Below are 21,527 nucleotides of genomic sequence, written 5' to 3' on the forward strand. Positions count from 1 at the left end.
TTAGGATGCTAATGCAATAACCTGGGTGAGAGGCAATGGTAGACCAAGGTGGTACTCTAGGTAGAAGTGTTGAGAAAAGCAGAGCCAACAAAATATGCTGGTAGATTGGGTGTGGGGAGGACATGTAAGAGAGAGAAGAACCTAGGGTGCCCACTTGTTAAAACCTTATTCATCTTCAGCTCAAATAGCCTCCCTTTCTCCTGGGTTTTCTCCTTATTATTCTGTGTAGGCATCTCTGCTTCTGTTTCTTCTATAAATGACAATGTTCCCCTGAATTTGTTCTTCTTCCGTCACAAGCTATAGATTCTCCTTGTAGTTCAGAGCCAAACCTGACTTCAACTTTCACTTGTATTTCGATAACTCCCAAATACGTAACTCCATCTTTGATTTCCCTTCTATACAACAGAAACATATATCCAGACCCTATTAGGCATTTCCACCTAGTTATCCCACAAGCTTCTTCCATTCATTTTGTCTAAAGTTGGCCTCATTATTTTTTCCCCAAAGCATGTGCCTCCTTCTCCTGTATTCCCTTCAGTGTAACTGGAACGTTCAAAGGTGGTTTCAGCTTTAGGCATAGTTAGATCCAGGGGCTCAAATAATGTTGCCAAAACTTTTTTTTTTCTTTCTCTCTCTCTCTGCTCTACTTCCACCTGTTTATTGGATACATTCTCTGGTTCTCTACATTGATCAGGAAAGATGTCAATGGTTCAAGCCATTGAGCCAAAAGAATGAGAGACCCTCTCTTTCCTAGCATCCACATATCAAATATTAGAGTAGTTCCTGATTGGTTTTTTGTTTGGCCCCTATGCCCAGCCTGGAGCCTAAGCACCAGGGCCAGGAGGATAGAGCACTTTAACTGAGTACTCTTTGTTATTGGCCCACCTTTTAGGAAGAAGGGACAATGTGATTGACATATCACATGGAGTAGGGAAGGTATGGTTCCCTAAAGGAAACTGCTGTCAGAAGGAAGGAATGCTGAACTCTAGAGCCCATGTGCCACAACTACTGAGGCCGCATGCCACAACTACTGAAGCCCGTGTGCCTAGAGCCCATGCTCCGCAACAAGAGAAGCCACCACAATGAGAAGCCCACACACCAAAATGAAGAGTAGCCCTGCTCGCCACAACTAGAGAAAGCCTGCGTGCAGCAACAAAGACCTAATGCAGCCCAAAATAAATTAATTAATTAAAAAATAAAAAAAAGAAGGAAGGAATGTTGGGCAGTCAGCAACAGCAGAGATGTGCCACAGTCACATTGTCCTACTCTCCCACAGTGATTTAGAATACCTACATTTTGTAACTATGTGTTCGTTTGACATCTGCTTCCCCCACCAGAGTGGAACTCCATGAAAGTGTAACCATGTATATTTTTGATGACCACAGTGTCCTGGCACACAGTAGGCACTTAATATACACGTGATGAATGAATGGCTTCCTAACCTGTCCAAAGGCTTGCCTTTCCTAATCTCTGTCCACCCTGCCACCAGAGTGAGCTTAAAATGGAAATCTGATTATGTAATTTCTCTTCTTGTAATCAATAGCTTAGAGCTTTCAACCTAAACCCCTTAGCTGGTCAGGAATTGGTCTCATGGCTTGCTGGTTCCCCATGTATCCCCAGAGCTCCAGTCACCCTAAACTACCTACTCTTTCTTGCTTCCTTACTTTCTTGTACATTATTCTTTCTGTCTCCAATGCTTTTCTTCCAACTTTTTCTCAGCCAACTCCAATAAATCCCTTAAAATTTGGCTCCTGTCACCTCTTTCACAACCCTTTCTTGGACCTGTGTTAGATATCCTCCTCTATGTCCTAGAATACACTATGTTCATTTCTACTTGCCATACTTGGCCGAGTCAATCAAATGCTGCCCCATCTATACTCTAAGCTCTTTGAAGGCAGGGGTTTTGTTTTACTAATTTTTGCTAACCCATAGCAAAACCCTCCCCAAACAGAATCAATGGTCTCCTTCTCTCTGTGCAGCTACCTCTATTGCACTGTATACCACAATCATTATTGCTGTTCATACTTTCTCCTAGAGGATATTGACTATGTATTATTAATCTCTGCACCTCCCTGGTGTTGTTGAGTTGCTCTGATGTGACTGAGAAGAAGCATCTTGGGGAAGTGATATTCACATTGTTAAAACTTTTAAGGATTGAGTCTTACCAGAGTTATAGAGATTATGACCTCTATATCTGTAGCCATGTAATTTTTTAAGAGTGACCTAATAGTACTTCACGTTATTTTGAAGTCTTCTGGGTGCTTTTTAATCTTTATTGTGCATCAATAAATCCTACCTACTGAGATAAGCAGGAAGTTGGTTCATTATTTTTTATTGGAAGATAACATTTTTATTTAAATTATCCTGTGGACATAGGGTACAACCAAGACTAGAAGGAAATAAAATTTGTTCATCTACAAGTCTAGCACTTTTTATCAGCAATATTTTACTAAATACAGTTAAAGCTTTTAGACAAATGAACTTCAGAAAGAAAATCTTCTAGCTGCCGCCTAGAGTTATTATAAATTGATGATTAAAGGGGAAGAAAGAAAAATAAATTGTCAAATGATTGCTTAGTATACTTGTTCAACTGTTTTTACTAATGTCCCCTTATAATTTATAAAGTATATATCTATTTCTCATTTCATCTTTATAACAATTTTGTGAGTAGCAGGCCACTGAAGGAATTATCATCCTTTTTAAAAATAAGGTAACTGACACAGTAGCCACAAGTTGTCAGTTGTTTGAACATAGAATCCTACTCAACTTACCTTTGTGGCCACTATGCCCCCAGCACAGGGTCTTGCACAAAGGTGGTGCCCTGTATGTGCCTGGTGGATGTGTGAATGAATGTATGTAATTATATCCTGACATTAATTTCAGGTTCTTGTGTTTTCTCGTCATCCAGGAAGCATCATTCCAACATATTTGATGGAAAGAAGTCACACTTTGGCTAAAGCCTTTCTAGAAATTTGATTATTCTTTATTTTTAAAACCCAATTACTGGGGCTTCCCTGGTGGCGCAGTGGTTGAGAGTCTGCCTGCCAGTGCAGGGGACACGGGTTCGAGCCCTGGTCTGGGAATTTCCCACATGCCGCAGAGCAACTAGGCCCGTGAGCCACAACTACTGAGCCTGCGCGTCTGGAGCCTGTGCTCTGCAACAAGAGAGGTCACAACAGTGAGAGGCCCATGCACCGTGATGAAGAGTGGCCCCTGCTCGCCGCAACTAGAGAAAGCCCTCGCACAGAAACGAAGACCCAACACACCCAAAACAAACAAACAAAAAACAACCAATTACTAGTTAACATAATATAGTCAAAGTATTAGATGAGCCCACCACATCTAATTTAAGCAGTGTTTTCTATTCTATTGTCCCAAATTTGACTTCAGCCAAATTTCCTAATTCAAGTTCCAAAGAGATCACTTTTTTTTTTTTCTTCAAACTACCTGGTACCACCTATTAGTAGGTGGTAAAATTAGTAGATTGAGACCAAAATGTTTTGTAGATACAGTACTTTTATAAAGTTAGAAAAATTGGTGTGAATATGGAGAATAAAATTTCAGAGGGATCTCTTCAGCAAGCTGACTTTTTAAATGATATTTTTATATTTTAAATATCGCCCCTGAGTCAAGGGATATAAATGGGAATAGGGAAGCCAGTGGAATTTCCATTTTCCTGTCCAAGCTGACCTTACTGTTTATATCTGAGTGTTCTTGGAGCAGTGTTATCAAAAAAGAGCAGAACTGCATTTAAAGAATGTGACCAAATTTTTTTAAATATGAAAGTATGAAATTATCAAAGTGCGTATAGGAGGTAAACATTGTTTCATGAAACTTCAGTGTCTGGGTTGCAATAATGGTATTCCTCACCATGGATTGTGGTCAAAAAAAATTCAAAAGCACTGCTCTAAAGTTATTGTCTTATTTTGCTTAAAAATGTGAAATTTTCTCTAGAATGGAACAGTCTGTCACCAGCTCAAGCAGGCTTTAGGCATTTTCAACCTTCTTGATATGATCTCTATTTATGGTCGATGACTTTGGTCAGCAAATGGTTGCAGTAATTAATTACAAACCTAAAAATCACTTGCATAAAAAAGGCCTTTGATTACATTCATAAGCAGCCAGATGGGCCTTGGATCCAAATATAATTTTCTGGTTTAAAATATGTGTTTAGCCTCTCATCTTCAGAAAGCAGCCATTCAAAATATCATCTCTGGAACTTCCCTGGTGGTCCAGTGGTTAGCAATGCATCTTCCAATGCAGGGGAGGTGGGTTTGAACCTTGGTTGGGGAACTAATATCCGACATGCCATGGGGCAACTAAGCCCATGTGTCACAACTACAGAACCCACACACTGCAATGAAAGATCCCACATGCTGCAACTAAGACCCAACACAGCCAAAAATATAACTGAAAAAAATAATTAAAGAATCGGGCTTCCCTGGTGGCTCAGTGGTTAAGGATCCACCTGCCAAAGCAGGAGACACGGGTTCGAGCCCTGGTCCGGGAAGATCCCACATGCCACGGAGCAACTAAGCCCGTGCACCACAACTACTGAGCCTGTGCTCTAGAGACCGTGAGCCACAACAAGAGAAGCCACTGCAATGAGAAGACCATGCATTGCAACGAAGACCCAACACAGCCAAAAATAAAATAAAGAAATTAAAGACTCAAAGATTTAAAAAAAAGTCATCTCTGTGATAAGCCATAATGGAAAAGAATATGAAAAAGAATATATATTTGTATAACTGAATCACTTTGCTGTATAGCAGAAATTAACACATTGTAAATCAACTATACTTCAGTAAAATAAGTTTGAAAAATAAAAATTAAAAAAAGCAATTTTGAAATTAAAAAACATCATCTCTTAGTAGACTTATGTTTATCCCCTTCCATATTCATCTGTGACAGGTGGACAATTTCCTAATTTAATAATTTAAGATTCACAAAGTCATGTTAATATGTACCATTCAGATGGTGAAACAGGAATGTGGGGAAGTTTTTTAAAAAGAGAGGGAAAAGAGACAGTGATAGTCACTTAAATGATACTCCCTGGGAACTCCAGCTTGCCTTACATGAAGACATTTTGCATAAAGGGTAACAAGTCCAGACAGGATTCCAGCTCAGCAGTCATATATTGTAGACCCAATGGAGTCAGCCTACCGGGTGCTCTAGTGGAAACAGCATGGACCCTGAGGCCTAAGGTTCTTCCTGGTTCTGTCACTTGCTGTGATCTTGGACACATCACAACATTTCAGAACCTGATCTGTCACATAGAAAATCAGGACAATAAAAAGATATCCTATCTACCTTATAGGACTGCTGTGTTTGAAGATCAAATGCTTTCAATATGCCAGGCATAATGTCAATTGCTTTATATAATCCATCCAAAACACTATGAGTGAAAAATCCATGTAGCTGATGTGACTAGAACCAGTAATTTGTAGGTTAACCTAAAAAGTTAATTACAGAATCATGAAAATAATTCGTATGTACTTCAGACACTTCTAACTTATAACAAATATATACCTACTCACTTCTGATGTAGGGTCAAGGCTTTTTCCCTGAATATGAGCCTATTTCTTGGAGTCTCGTTTTTTCTTTAATAAATTTATCTGTTTTTGGCTGCTTTGGGTCTTCGTTGCTGTGCGCGGGCTTTCTCTAGTTGCGGTGAGTGGGGGCTACTCTTCGTTGTGGTGCGCGGGCTTCTCATTGCGGTGGCTTCTCTTGTTGCAGAGCATGGGCCCCAGGCACGCGGGCTTCAGTAGTTGTGGCTTGTGGGCTCTAGAGCGCAGGCTCAGTAGTTGTGGCGCACGGGCTTAGTTGCTCCGCGGCACGTGGGATCTTCCCAGACCAGGGCTCAAACCCGTGTCCCCTACATTGGCAGGCGGATTCTTAACCACTGCGCCACCAGCGAAGTCCCATTTTTCTTTTTTTGTATACACCAAACCTATAATGTATCACCTCTCGTTTGTTTGATTCATCATGACTGGCTCATTCATTTCAAAGAACCCTTATCTTTATTTTGTTTTCCATGCATAGTTTATAGCAATAAAACAACAGAATCGAACATTTGCAACTCAAAGGTTTCAAAGACTGGAAGAATTTAAACAGAGTTTTAAAAAATTATTTATTTATTTAATCTTATTTTTTGGCCATGCCGCGCAGCATGCGGGATCACAGTTCCACAACCAGGGATTGAACCCGTGTGCCCTGCAGTGCAAGCATGGAGTCTTAACCACTGGACCGCCAGGGAAGTCCCTAAACAGAACTTGTGATGATGAAAACTCCATGTTTTGTGGCAATGCTTTCCTAAAATAAAATGTTTTTAAGACGAAAATGTATCACCTCTGATTTCCAGTTTTGGTTTCTTTAAAGTGAAGTATGAACTAAAACACTAAGAATGAATATGAGTACTGAATCTTTCTAAACTTTTACTACTTTTTGCAGTCTCTGTTATTTTACCCATATGTAAGTCAAAGCAATTATTTTTAGCAATTTGCTTTTATTGAGTCATTCCAAACCATTCAAATTAGTTTTCATGGACACAATTCTCTTTTTTGCATTCATATTTCATTAATTTACACAATACTTAGTGTACATAATTAAAATTAACAAGTAAAACAAGTAACGTTATACAATTCCCTGGTAAGAGCTAAAGTGCATACGTGCAGCTGAGAGTGTCCAGTGTGCTGTGGGCATCAGGCAGCAGGCTTTTCAGAGGGAACTAAGAGAATCTAGCTGAAGACTCAGATGAGTGATGTTGGATATGACAGTTTTAACTGGAGCGTTCATCCTATTTTCCAGATGAGGCCATTGAGGCTTAGAAAGTTAAGAGATTTCTCCATTTTTAATAAATGACTCATATGAAAAGCTCAAACAGATACAGGGAAAAGAAACCTAACACGACCACGTAAAGGTCAGAGAAAACCTTTAGGAGGAGGAGATGCTTGAGGTGAGTTGAGAAGGAAACATGAGAAAATCAGGCAAATAAAAGGAAGAATATTTCAGGCAGAGAAAACGAAGGTAATAAAGTCTAAAAATGTGAAAAATGCAGAATTTAAAAAATAAATTTGCTTGACTAGAGCCTAGGATGTATGCGAGACAGGGATGGGAGAAGGGTAGATCCTAGGGGTGGGAGAGGCTGGAGATCCAGACTAGGATGACTTTCTATGCTAAATAGTTTACATTTACTTACAGGTTACTGGGAACCGGTGGACAACTTTCCTTGGAGGAGCAACACAATTAGATTTATATTTTAGAAAGATTATTGACTTTACAGGATGGATGATGAGCCAGGAGAGACCAGAGTAAAGGAGACTACCTGGGAGGCTACTTCAGGGAAATTAAGGGGACAGCGATGAGGACATGAATGAGATACAAAAAAGAAACTATTCCAGATAATCTGAAATTTCAGTAATCTGACTGTAAACCAGGAGTGGGATGTATTTTAAAGAACACCCCCCCCCCAAAAAAAAACTCCAATTATTTTCAGTAATTATATTGTAGGTAGTAATGTTGGTATTGATATTCTGAGACTTTTGGGTGGATATTGTGGGATTATGCTAAAGACTAAGTATATGATATTCCATCATTTCTGGCAATGAAAACTGGAATTCTTAGTATGAGAATTAAAAGAGACACAGGTTAAAGAAATTAAGGAAAAACTCTGTAGCTCGGAATTTAAGAGGGGCATAGAGTACTGGTATAAACTCATGATGCATTTTATCTTAAAACAGCAACAACAAAACATATTACCTATCTTAGTCCACAAAAAGGGCCTAGAAACCTAGTAACCCAGTCTCAACGAGCATCTTTATGATCTGACTGCAGTCTCCAAATACCATTCCCCAGTAAAAATAATCAGGCCTCCTTGAAGAAAGTGTTGCCTTCTGGTCAGGCAGGAAATATGAGGTGGCCCTGGAACATCTTGTCACATCACTTAGCAAGGATGCCACCAATGAAAACTAGGGTCATGTCAAACAGCCCCAGGAGCCAGCTTAAAGAGCCTCTCACTGGCCAAAAATAGGATAATTTGAGCATCCGCAAGAAAAATAACTTCAGTGAGCTGAAATGAATCAAGTATGTTTAAACCTATGAACTGCTAATCACACACATTGTTCACCCCTGGAGCATTAGAGTGAACAGCTCATTATTTTGAAAACCAGATAATCACGCATTTAGTCTGTCTTTCCTATAAAATTTAACACTGGGTAACCAAACAGTAGATGAAGGGATGCTTCTACCTATAGAGGTATTTTTACCTAATAAATGAAGAGATAGTAGAGTATCATAATTTTTAAATCCCTAATTATTAGTAATTAGTGATTAGCAAAAGCTAACATTACAAAAAGAGACAACCAACAGTGTGTAAAACAGGCATGCAATCAGCAAATTTCAAACTGAGGGAAACCCTACAGGGGAAACAATGCAGTTTCTTCAACAAATAAATTACAAGGGGGGAAATGAAAGAGATGGTGGGGAACTAAAATGTGAGTGGACTGCAAACAGCCAACATCAGCGTCACCCTGGAATTTGTTAGAAGTGCAAGTTCTCAAGCTACACTGCAGACTTATCAGAAACTCTGCAGTAGGGCCCAGCAGTCTGTGTTTTAACAAGGCTTCTAGGTGATTCTGATGTATTCTAGTTTGAGAACCACGATAACAGATTAGAGGAGATTTACAACGCTTGTCAACCAACTGATTCAAAAAAACTGTAAAAAATTTTGACATCTATAGACAATTATCCTATCAAGGAACTGTCCATTTTTTTAAGTGTGAAAATGGTATTGAGATATATATAGAGATATATTCTTTAAAGTCCTGAAATGTTTATGAGTAAAAGATACAATGCCTAGGATTTGCTTTAGAATAATATAAGAAGCAAGAAGGGGTAGACATAAGATTGGCCATGAATTAATTGCTGAAGATGAATAATCAGTATCTGGGTGTTCTTTATACCTTTTTTTAACTTTCATTTATTTTTGAGTTTTCTTTTTTCCATTCTAAAAAGCTTTAAAACTCAAAGCAAGAAGTAAATTCAAAGAAAATAAAAGACTATAACTTAAGCAGAATTAATCCAAAAAAGGAGAAAGTATATGGTGCTTTTACTTGTATTGAAGGGCAGGACTGAAACATACAATATAAGTTTAAGTTATGTTGAAGAAACCCTACTACACACTAGCCTGTGACAAAATGATTTTGATTTGGATGTAAGGGAAAATTCTGGATGCTCATCAACCCACTGATGTCATTTTCAATCCCTAAACAAACTGAAGAGAATAATTTACAAATGAGAGAAGAGGAACCACAATCTGGTCAAAGGCATATGAGTACACTCGTTTGCTTTCCAGGTTTCAAACTGGCTTAGATTTTGAAGTCTTATCTGTTAATAAATTTAGGTTTACCTGCATTTTAAAAAAGTTTACTACTAAGTATATTATGAGCACAACCTGAGTAACCTAATGTAAATATTAATAATGCTTGATTTTTTTTAACTAGGAAGGGGACAACCTATCCTTTACATAAGCAAAGTAGCCAAATCACGTATTTTGAGAGCTGTTCAGAGGCTTCTCTGGCTTGAAATGTCATCTGCATTAATTCAGTGATGGTCTGGATTTAGAGTCATCCAAATGACTAGTCTTGAAAATTTTTCAGGGCAAGTAAATAAAAAAGCTAACTGTGAGGCTATAGTAGCCCTTAGTATCTCCTTGAATTTACATTCTTGTGATGTGATAGCTCTGTTTCCTCTGCATACATCCTTGCTATTGTGTCCTTTTAGGAATAGGGCGAAGAGATGTTCTCTCTCCTCCTTCCTTCTCCTCTTTTACTTCTCCCTCTTATTTAACCTCTTCCACTGAAATATACATTATGAAAACCTCAACATCCATTAGAAATCTGATTAGAAAGCACCAGCTTCAAAACCTAAGAGGGCTGAGGGGAGGATGAACTATATATTTTCACTTTACAAGGTAACGGCAGAGTTTTGAGTGTGGTTTCTTCTCTTTTTATGCTTTATTTTAGATATTCCATCATTTTCTCGTCATTGTTATCATGATCATCATTTCCTTCTTTATCACCCTTTTAATTTTTATTTTGCCTGGAACAGTTAATGACATGGAGAAAAGACCATTAGAAGTTATCACTATCCATTATCAGGCATCTTTTCTGATAAAGGTAACCTTGCAATAGAGATTTCTGTTCCACTTCATCTGCTTTCAATGAGCTCCTGCTGTGCTCCCTCCCACCCATGTGGTGGCTGTGAGGAAACAAGAACAACAACAAAAAAAGACAAAGCCTCAACTTTAGAGCTCATATACTGTAGCTGAGGAGATAAGGGAAAGGGGTGGGAAGAGACTCACCACAGGCTATATTGGGATGTTATAATACAACACAGCATTTGAGAGCCTGGACTACATGGCTTTAAACGGCTTGGGTTCGAATCCTAACTCTGCCACTCACTAGCTAAGGGATGCTGAGCAAGTTACTTAACCTCTCTTGCCTCAGTTTCTTCATCTGTTAAATGAGGGCAAGAACAGTAATTACTTTGTGGGGTTGTCTTGAGATAATCCTTAAACTAGATAATCCATAAAATATTTAAATTTATCCATATATTTTTATCAATTTCTGTGTTGACCATCGTTTCTTAGATCCCACACCTTCCCCCTGGTATTCTTTCCCGTCCCTGAAATATATCCTTTAATAATTCAACTATCTTGGATTTTGTAGCTCTGAAAATATTTTCCCCAGTTTGGGTCCCAAACTTCTGGTTTAGCTGTACATAAAATTCTAGGTTGATAATTATTTTCCCCAGCTTTCAAAATATTATCCCACTGTCTTCTGGACTTTATGCCATTGAAAAGTTTGCTGTTGGTTTAACAGTTGTTACTTTGCAATAATGTACCTTTCTCACTGGTAGAATACATGCATCTAAGGACACTGCTGATAAAAGTAAACATTTAGTACTAGAGTTATCACTCCACATAAGATTTCTAATTCCATGGATTGGGGTGGGGAGATCATGGTATAAACATACTCTCATCCTTTACAAAGGAGCAGGGCAGGAACCGAAGGCCACTGTGACTACAAGGAAGCTCTGCAAGATTAATCACAAATAACCATAACCTTGCCTCCAGGGGAGGACTGAGTGCCTTCCCAAGAATCCAACAGACTGTACTACGGTATGAAGGAAACTGCTGAGAACCCTCATTTTTATACTCTCGTGAGTTGTTACCTTCCTTTCCTCTCATGCTTTAGAATTCCTATAACAGGGCAAATCTGTATTTTGAGCATATGAAGCAAGTATGATAAAATATTACATTTAAACATTGCCCCAGGGTAGGGGGGACAGGCGAGAAAAAACAAAAACAAAAACAGCATTGCCCCTTACTCGCCAATGTTTACCCTTATGTTCAGATTACTAAAAATATGTATCTAGAAATAAGGTAAAACAAAACACGTCTCTCCTTGTAGATGAAATAGCTAAAATTTTGGCCTCTTTTATTGATCTCAGGTCATATATTTGGGTTGAAAAAAACACACAACAAATAGTTCCAAATAAGAGTTACATAAACTAAATTTTTCTTCCAGATCTCTAAATGCTCATAGAGAGACAACTTCCATGGTACATGGCACACAGCACATACTTGAAAGCTGATCCCACAGAAATATTTGTGTAAGCAAAGTAAGAATTCATTTCTCATTACATAAACATCACCTGTGCTTATCTAATCAAAACACTTGTTTAAAAAAAATTAATCTGTGAGCAAAAGCACTATCATGTTTGTTGAGTGCCATTCTCATTCGAATCATATCCAAAAATACCTAGAAATAACTCAAAATTAGAAAGTGGCCCAAGTGCTAAGGCTGCCTATGGTTCTTGCTACAAAATAGTTGCCGGTCTGATTTGAGTGTCTAAAAAGAATGACAGGAATTATAGGGTTCTTCTTAAATTCAAGAGAACTTCCCAGAAGGAGGTGGAGGGCCAAGAAATCCACCTGCCTGCTTGGTGGCGGCTCGTGAAGGGGCAAGGCCAAGGATCTTCTGGATGTTCTGTGAAGGAAACAGAATAAAAATTGGGTTTTAATGAGATATAGAGAAAAGTATTTAACATAGATCTCATATAAAGAGAAACCTTACAAATAAAAAGTACTGACATGACCTAAAACAGGATGATTACTACTTATTTTTTAAAAGGTCTACAATGTTTCAGAGATCACAGAACAGTAAAAGGACTCTTCCCTCATGGGATCTTGGACTACTAACCAAAGAAGCTGATTTTTTCAAGTGGAGAATCATAAAAAGAGGTAATCTTTTATTTCAACACAAAGTACATTCATTAGCTATTTTGTGTAGGAAGGCTTTTTCTCTGAGTATGGGTCTTATAGCTGGATTTAGTCATTATTGCACCGTCTGAAGCTGAAACTGAAATATTCAGTATCAATGTCTTCAAAGAAGTGAGAGAATTCAGAATTTTGCAAAGTAATCTAAGTTCAGAATCCTCCTAGGTTTCTACACAACCCCTCATCTTTTCAGCTGTCTCACTTAAATCTAATTCAATAGTTTTTTTTTAGAAACTCAACTTTATGAAACTAGTTCTCATAGAAAAGACTATTTTATACTCAGATTTCATCGGTTAATGTAACATTAAATTAAGTAACATAAATGCAACAATGAGTAAAACTAGCATCAACAGTTTAGGGATAAACACAATTGGCTCTTGAAAGGCAATCATTCAACTGGTGGGAGCAGACAGGTGGAGCAGTTCTAAAGAGCAATCAGGAGTGGACACTGTGATGTGGGGATAAGGTGGTTTGCTTTAAAGAGGGAGGGAAGGGGTTCATGAATGTGGAGAGGGTAAATAAGGTCAGTTAAGATACTGTACAGCACCTGTAAGTGGGAAAAACCTTAAAGATCGTCTAATTATTTCTGCTCAAGTCTTTCATTTTATATTTGAGAAATTCCAATTAAAACTTGGAAGAGTAGGATGGCCTGTCCAAAATTACAAAGTTAAATGAAGAACAGAGTTAGAATTAAAACCCATGTTTCTGGATTCTTAATCTAATGGGTTCTCTTACACAGTACCTCCTCTATTAAAAGTTCTGTTCTTCAGAACAAACTCTAACCCAGGGTAGGCAGGTTAGCTTGTGTGCATTCATTTGTTCAACAGTTACTGAGGGCCTACTGTGCATAACGCACTATGAGAATATCTATATCTAGGCTCCTCTGAAGTATACACTCCCCAATCCTTTATCATTAAAAATAATTGCTACTGAGAGGGCGGACAGCAGAAGCAAGAAGAACTATAGTTCTGCAGCCTGTGGAAGGAAAACCACATTCACAGAAAGATAGACAAAATGAAAAGGCAGAGGACTTTGTACCAGAAAACCCAGAAAAACAACTAAATGAAGTGGAGATAGGCAACCTTCCAGAAAAAGAATTCAGAATAATGATAGTGAAGATGATCCAGGACCTCGGAAAAAGAATGGAGGCAAACATCGAGAAGATGCAAGAAATGTTTAACAAAGACCTAGAAGAATTAAAGAACAAACACGTAGAAGAATTAAAGAACAAACAAACAGAAATGAACAATAAATAACTGAAATGAAAAATACACCAGAAGGAATCAATAGCAGAATAACTGAGGCAGAAGAATGGATAAGTGACCTGGAAGACAGAATGGTGGAATTCACTGCCACAGAACAGAATAAAGAAAAAAGAATGGAAAGAAATGAAGACAGCCTAGGAGACTGCTGGGACAACATTAAATGCAACAACATTCGCATTATAGGGATCCCAGAAGGAGAAGAGAGAGAGAAAGGATCTGACAAAATATTTGATGAGATACAGTCGAAAACTTCCCTAACATGGGAAAGGAAATAGCTACCCAAGTCCAGGAACTGCAAAGAGCCCCAGGCAGGATAAACCCAAGGAGAAACACGCGGAGACACATAGTAATCATATTGACAAAAATTAAAGACAAAGAAAAATTACTGAAAGCAACAGGGAAAAACAACAAATAACATACAAGGGAACTCCCATAAGGTTAACAGCTTATTTCTCAGCAGAAATTCTACAAGCCAGAAGGGAGTGGCATGATATATTTAAAGTGACGAAAGAGAAGAAACTACAACCAAGATTACTCTACCCAGCAAGGATCTCATTCAGATTCTATGGAGAAATCAAAAGCTTTACAGGCAAGAAAAAGCTAAGAGAAACCAGCAACATGAAACTAGCCCTACAACAAATGTTAAAGGAACTTCTTTAGGTGGGAAACACAAGAGAAGAAAAGGACCTACAAAAACAAACCCATAACAATTAAGAAAATGGTAATAGGAACATACATATCAATAATTACCTTAAACGTGAATGGATTAAATGCTCCAACCAAAAGACACAGGCTCGGTGAATGGATACAAAAACAAGACCCATATATATGCTGTCTACAAGAGACCCACTTCAGACCTAGGGACACATACAGACTGAAAGTGAGGGGATGGAAAAAGATATTCCATGCAAATGGAAATCAAAAGAAAGCTGGAGTAGCAATACTCATATCAGATAAAAGAGACTTTAAAATAAAGAATGTTAGGGCTTCCCTGGTGGCGCAGTGATTGAGAGTCCGCCTGCCGATGCAGGGGACACGGGTTCGTGCCCTGGTCTGGGAGGATGCCACATGCCGCGGAGTGGCTGGGCCCATGAGCCATGGCCGCTGAGCCTGCACGTCCGGAGCTTGTGCTCCGCAACACGAGAGGGCACAACAGTGAAAGGCCCGCTTATCGCAAAAATAATAATAATAATAAATAAAATAAAATAAAATAAAATAAAGAATGTTACGAGAGACAAGGAAGGACACTACATAATGATCAAGGGATTAATCCAAGAAGATATAACAATTATAAATATATATGCACCCAACATAGGAGCACCTCAATACATAAGGCAACTGCTAACAGCTCTAAAAGAGGAAATCGACAGTAACACAATAATAGTGGGGGACTTTAACACCACACTTCCACCAATGGACAGATCATCCAGACAGAAAATTAATAAGGAAAAACAAGCTTTAAATGACACAATAGACCAAATAGATTTAATTGATATTTATAAGACATTCCATCCAAAAAGAGCAGATTACACTTTCTTCTCAAGGGCACATGGAACATTCTCCAGGATAGATCACAACTTGGGTCACAAATCAAGCCTCAGTAAATTTAAGAAAACTGAAATCACATCAAGCATCTTTTCTGACCACAGTACTATGAGACTAGAAATCAATTACAGGGAAAAAAACATAAAAAACACAAACACAGGGCGGCTAAACAATATGTTATGGGATGCAGCAAAAGCAGTTTTAAGAGGAAAGTTTATAGCAATACAAGCCTACCTCAAGAAACAAGAAAAATCTCAAAAAAACTATCTAACCTTACACCTAAAGGAACTAGAGAAAGAAGAACAAACAAAACCCAAAGTTAGTAGAAGGAAAGAATTCATAAAGATCAGAGCAGAAATAAATGAAATAGAAACAAAGAAAACAATGGCAAAGATCAATAAAACTAAAAGCTGGTTCTTTGAGAAGATAAACAAAATTGATAAACCTTTAGCCAGACTCATCAAGAAAAAGAGGGAGAGGACTCAAATCAATAAAATTAGAAATGAAAAAGGAGAAGTTACAATGGACACCGCAGAAATACAAAGCATCATGAGAGACTACTACAAGCAACTCTATGCCAATAAAATGGACAACCTGGAAGAAATGGAGAAATTCTTAGAAAGGTATAACCTTCCAAGACTGAACCAGGAAGAAACAGAAAATATAAACAGACCAATCACAAGTAAAGAAATTGAAACTGTGATTAAAAACCTTCCAACAAACAAAAGTCTAGGACCAGAGGGCTTCACAGGTGAATTCTATCAAATATTTACAGAAGAGCTAACACCCACCTTTCTCAAACTCTTCCAAAATATTGCAGAGGAAGGAACACTCCCAAACTTATTCTATGAGGCCACCATCACCCTGATACCAAAACCAGACAAAGATACCACAAAAAAAGAAAATTACAGACCAATATCACTGATGAATATAGATGCAAAAATGCTCAACAAAATACTAGCAATCAGAATCCAACAATACATTAAAAAAGATCATACACCGTGATGAAGTGGGATTCATCCCAGGGATGCAAGGATTCTTCAATATACGCAAATCAATCAATGTGATACACCATATTAACAAACTGAAGAATAAAAACCATGTGATCATCTCAATAGATGCAGAAAAAGCTTTTGACAAAATTCAACACTCATTTATGATAAAAATTCTCCAGAAAGTGGGCATAGAGGGAACCTACCTCAACATAATAAAGGCCATATAGGACAAACCGAACGATATACAATGGAGAAACACAGTCTCTTCAATAAGTGGTGCTGGGAAACCTGGACAGCTACATGGAAAAGAATGAAATTAGAACACTCCCTAACACCATACACAAAAATAAACTCAAAATGGATTAGAGACCTAAATGTAAGACTGAACACTATAAAACTCTCAGAGGAAAACATAGGAAGAACACTCTTTGACATAAATCACAGCAAGATCTTTTTGATCCATCTCCTAGAGTAATGGAAAAAACAAAAATAAACAAATGGGACCTAATGAAACTTAAAAGCTTTTGCACAGCATAGGAAACTACAAACAAGATGGAAAGACAACCCTCAGAATGGGAGAAAATATTTGCAAACAAAGCAATGGACAAAGGATTAATCTCCAAAATATATAAACAGCTCATGCAGCTCAATATCAAAAAAACAAAGAACCCAATCAAAAAATGGGCAGAAGACCTAAATAGACATTTCTCCAAAGAAGACATGCAGATGGCCTAGAAGCACATGAAAAGCTGCTCAACATCACTAATTATTAGAGCAATGCAAACAAAACTACAATGAGGTATCACCTCATACCAGTTAGAATGGGCATCATCAGAAAATCTACAAACAACAAATGCTGGAGAGGGTGTGGAGAAAAGGGAACCCTCTTGCACTGTTGGTGGGAATGTAAATCGATATAGCCACTATGGAGAACAGTATGGAGGTTCCTTAAAAAACTGAAAGTAGAATTACCATAGGACCCAGCAATCCCACTACTGGGCATATACCCAGAGGAAACCATAATTCAAAACAACACATACACCCCAGTGTTCATTGCAGCACTATTTCCAATAGGCAGGTCAGGGAAGCAACCTAAATGCCCACTGACAGACAAATGGATAAAGAAGATGTGGCACGTATACACAATGGAATATTACTCAGCCATAAAAAGGAATTAAATTGGGTCATTTGTAGAGACGTGGATGGATCTAGAGACAGTCATACAAAGCGAAGTAAGTCAGAAAGAGAAAAACAAATACCATATATTAACACATATATGTGGAACCTAGAAAAATGGTACAGATGAACCAGTCTGCAGGGCAGAAACAGAGACAGAGATGTAGGGGACAAACGTATGGACACCAAGGGAGGAAAGTGGTGGGTGGTGGTGGTGGTGTGATGAATTGGGAGAATGGGATTGACATATATACAGTAATATGTATAAAATAGATGACTAATAAGAACCCGCTGTATAAAAAAATAAATAATATTCAAAAAAAGAATAATGGTTACTGATGTGTTTATATTTCTGAGATAACACTCTGTAAGAATATCACATAATATTTAAATATGAAGACAGAACTTCAAGAACTCATTTATTTATTTATTTATTTATCTTTTTACACGTGATAAATGTTTTTCATTTATTCTGTATTTCGATGTGCACAGCATATACATCACAATATGGGTCAGCACCTGTGTAAAACTACAGACAGATTCTGAAAACAGCAGTAAGTACAGAAACCTCAAATCCCCATCATAGCAATAGAAACACTTTACAGTATTTCAAAGGTTCAATGACATCTCTACACGCTTCACATCCGATCCGCTGAATAGATACACATGGTCAAGGATGGCCAAGGTCTGCCCTTAAGACATCTGAGTTCCTGACAATCTGACTGGGCTCTGGGACAAGACATCGTCCCATATTTAAGGCATCTAAAGCAATCTGGTTTGTTACTATGTGAAAACAGTAAATACAGAACGGCCACAAATCCCAGCTCCTTACCCCTGCGCCCCGCCCCACTCCCACTCCTATGCAATCAGCACCGAGATCTCTGAGCATTGCTCAGTACTCCTGGAGTCTAGGGCGCAGTTTAAAATTTTTAAAAAACATTTGTATGGCCTGGCCTGAACAGCAGTTTGAGATGTAAGGTCCTGTCTTAAGTGGCTTCTTTCTTCTAGGCCTCAGTTTAAGAATAGTATTTTAAGTAGATGATTTGCATTCGAACAAAGAGTTTTAAAAAGGAATGTGAAAAGACAAAAACTCCAATCAGATTTTTCCAGTCTTGCTGTCTGTAGACTCCCATAAAGTTAATTCGGGAGATAGTTCAGAAACATCTTAGGAGAGTATTAAAAGTCTTGAGGAAACATTTGGAGCATTTCTGGAAGCAAGCTAAGGTCATTTTGTATAAACTCGAAAAAGTCATTCATTAAAATTAAATGTTTGCCATCACCTCAGAACTTTTTTTAAACCTCACCGACCCTGCCTCTTCCATCTTTGCTTCCATGACAGGGGTTACATTTGTAAAATATATAAAGAAAAATATAAGGTTACTTGGTGACCATATAGTGTACTCTAACAGCTGCCTGCAAATATTTTCACCATGATTATCCTTACTAAAAGTAAATCACAGGTAAAGATAGCTCAGTGACAAGGTTCGAATGGGGCACACCAACACTATCTGCAATACTTTTTGGCTACATATGGAAAAAAAAGCCACTTGGGATGGCAAACTCCCACACCCGGTCTGAGCTTTCTTCAGATTTTGCCAGATGAGTGGTTAAAGGGCTTTCGAGGTAGATGTTAAATCCACTTAATCAGGAATGCAACAGAGAGAAGCAGTGACTTCCACCACGTAAACTGCCTTAAGGGTTTTTGTACAATGACAAGGACATTTCACCTAAAATGAACAGCTAGTTCTAGCCTGAAGCTTCCCAAACACAGGGAAGTGTGTGTGGTTTTTGGTTTTTGGTTTTTTAAAAATATATACATGTATACACTATTACTTATCAGAAGTCTCCACTATCACAAACTGTCTTTCACCCCTCGGGTTTTGGCAGTGGTTGTAAATCCACCCAATCTTGTCCATTTCCAGCCTTCCAGTGCAATACCAATTCCCCTCTGATGGATTTTACAAAATTGCTTTGTTTTTGCCTTTTCCCCAATGGCCACAGAGAAACACGGGCTGTGGTTGATCCAAAAAAAAGGAAAACAGGAGTTTATAAAGGTGCCCACGGGTCTCCCCCATCTGGTAGGTCGAGGAAGACTGACTGCAGCAAAGTTCAAAGGTCATTCCTGGAAGATCTAAAAACAGAGTGGCAGTGGTGGCCTCGACAGTGTGCTCCGCTTTCTGTACCCGAAGTAAACCGATATGTCCTGAGGAATATCTTCAGGGCACAAAGGGAGTGGGGCGCTGCAGTATGCTAGGAATGAAGCCAAGACTGGGGGCTTCCTTAACTGGCTTCTAAAGCCCCAGGAAACCTTTCCAGACACAGAGATGCTCACCACCAAACCACAGGGGACAGTGCAAAGCAGGGTTCATGTCACAGACTGATTACCGGTTTTTAATACACGGAATAGCAGCAGTCACTTGTGACAACTTTTTGACAAGTTAAATAAACCCAGTGGAAGGGTCTCTACTGTTTTACCAGAAAAGTCAGGGTTTGGTGGTTTTGTTTGTTTGTTTGTTTGTTTTTTTCAGAAAAATACAAAACACATCCACAGAGCCATAAATAATCTGGTAGCAATATATACACATTTAAATAATTAATTTAAATATCTTACACCTACTCTTGAGTTAAACTGTCCATCTGAAGAAAGTGCACCAAGGTGGCCCTTGGCACTCCCCTCCTTGGGGCTTTGAGGGTCACAGCCTGGGGAGGAAATGGGTGACCTTCATGGTGGGTGACACCCGCTTCCCCTTCTTGGTCTTCCCGTTCTTACTCAGGGCGATGAACATGCCGGGGTACCTGTAGCACTCGTAGGCATTGTAGTTGTTGGGGAGGAGTCTCTCTTTGAACTTGCACTCCTCGGTGAAGAAAGGCGAGCCATAGAGCTTGCCTCTGCTGCTCATGGCTACGAAGAACCGGCCAGCCATGCCGAAGATGCTCACCACTCCCTGCTCCACGGGAGAGAGCTCCAGCAGGCTGTCACTCGTGTCCGCGTGCATGCCGCCGATGCGGCCGTCTGGGAGCACCTGGAGGTGGAAGCCGATGCCCACGCTGCAGTAGAGCCTCCGCAGCCTCTTGATGCCCAGCAGGTAGTCCCCGGCGCCACTCTGGACGGCAGCCTCCTTGGGCTGTGCAGCCACCGGCAGGCGCGCCAGCGAGCGTGCCACCAGGCTCTCCCAGCGGCCCAAGAACTCATTTAAATTATATTTGCCATAAAATACTTTATTCATTCATTCGGTCACTCACAATACTATAGACCATGCTGTACTTTAAAAAAGAAATCTAAAAACAGGTTATGAAGAAAAATCAATCATTAGCAGTTCAGGTTACTTCCCCTTAGTAAAGCTGGAGAATGTCTGTATTTCTTTCATAATAAAAATAGCTCCTTCATGCCCCCCTCTAAAAATCCACTGCACAAAGCAATAAGAAGACCAAATGATAGAATGTCACTAAATTTCCAACTTCTTTTATTTATTTATTTTTAAAATTTATTTATTTATTTATTGCCTGCATCAGGTCTTTGTTGCTGTGCGGGGCTTTCTTTTTTTTTTTTTTTTTTTTTTTTTTTTTTTTTTTTGTGGTATGCGGGCCTCTCACTGTTGTGGCCTCTCCCGTTGCGGAGCACAGGCTCCGGATGCGCAGGCTCAGCAGCCATGGCTCACGGGCCCAGCCGCTCCGCGGCATATGGGATCCTCCCAGACCGGGGCACGAACCCGTATCCCCTGCATCGGCAGGCGGACTCTCAACCACTGCGCCACCAGGGAGGCCCGGGGCTTTCTTTAGTTGCGAAGAGCAGGGGCTGCTCTTCACTGCGGTGCGCGGGCTTCTCCCAGCACAGGCTCAGTAGTTGTGGCACACAGGTTTAGTTGCTCCGCGGCATGTGGGATCTCCCCAGACCAGGGCTCGAACCCGTGTCCCCTGCACTGACAGACGGATTCTTTACCACTGTGCCACCAGGGAAGTCCCCCAACTTCTTTTACTTAATCAGTAGGTACTTACTGACCACCTACAATGTATCCAGTATTAAGCAACGCATGATGGTAAATTACTTTAAAGATAAAATTTGAAATAAGACGTTTGAGAATTAGCTGCTGATAAACACATTTGTCTAGTTAATGACTAGAATAATACAGTCTAGACAAAACATACAAGGCATCCTTGCTCCATTATTCTGTAGAGACAGGGATCAATTAAGTGACTCTTTACCAT

The 21,527-nt window shown here is 39.2% G+C and overlaps 2 protein-coding genes across 4 annotated transcripts in view; both read right to left on the reverse strand.

Annotated features, from left to right (window-relative positions):
- TMCO1 (transmembrane and coiled-coil domains 1) overlaps positions 1–21,527 on the reverse strand; it is a 77,754-nt gene that overhangs the window by 18,713 nt on the left and 37,514 nt on the right. Inside the window, exon 7 of one of the 3 annotated variants that reach the window (XM_079698385.1) lies at positions 11,463–12,050. The exons of 1 other annotated variant lie outside the window; for it this stretch is intronic. In XM_079698385.1, the coding sequence (XP_079554511.1) occupies positions 11,952–12,050 (99 nt within the window). In that variant the 3' untranslated portion in view covers positions 11,463–11,951. Of the gene's footprint in view, positions 1–11,462; positions 12,051–21,092; positions 21,237–21,527 lie in introns of those variants that run through there. One more of the 3 variants, XM_079698386.1, reaches the window with a different exon arrangement.
- Positions 20,015–20,548, reverse strand: LOC307048603 (fibroblast growth factor 4-like; the record flags this gene model as incomplete). The annotated part of the gene is made up of 1 exon (XM_079697704.1): positions 20,015–20,548. The coding sequence occupies one exon, from the start codon at positions 20,546–20,548 to the stop codon at positions 20,015–20,017; it is 534 nt and encodes a 177-aa protein (XP_079553830.1).

The sequence above is a fragment of the Hyperoodon ampullatus genome (genome assembly GCF_949752795.1).
Source record: "Hyperoodon ampullatus genome assembly, chromosome: 2".
Taxonomy (NCBI): Eukaryota; Metazoa; Chordata; class Mammalia; order Artiodactyla; family Ziphiidae; genus Hyperoodon; species Hyperoodon ampullatus.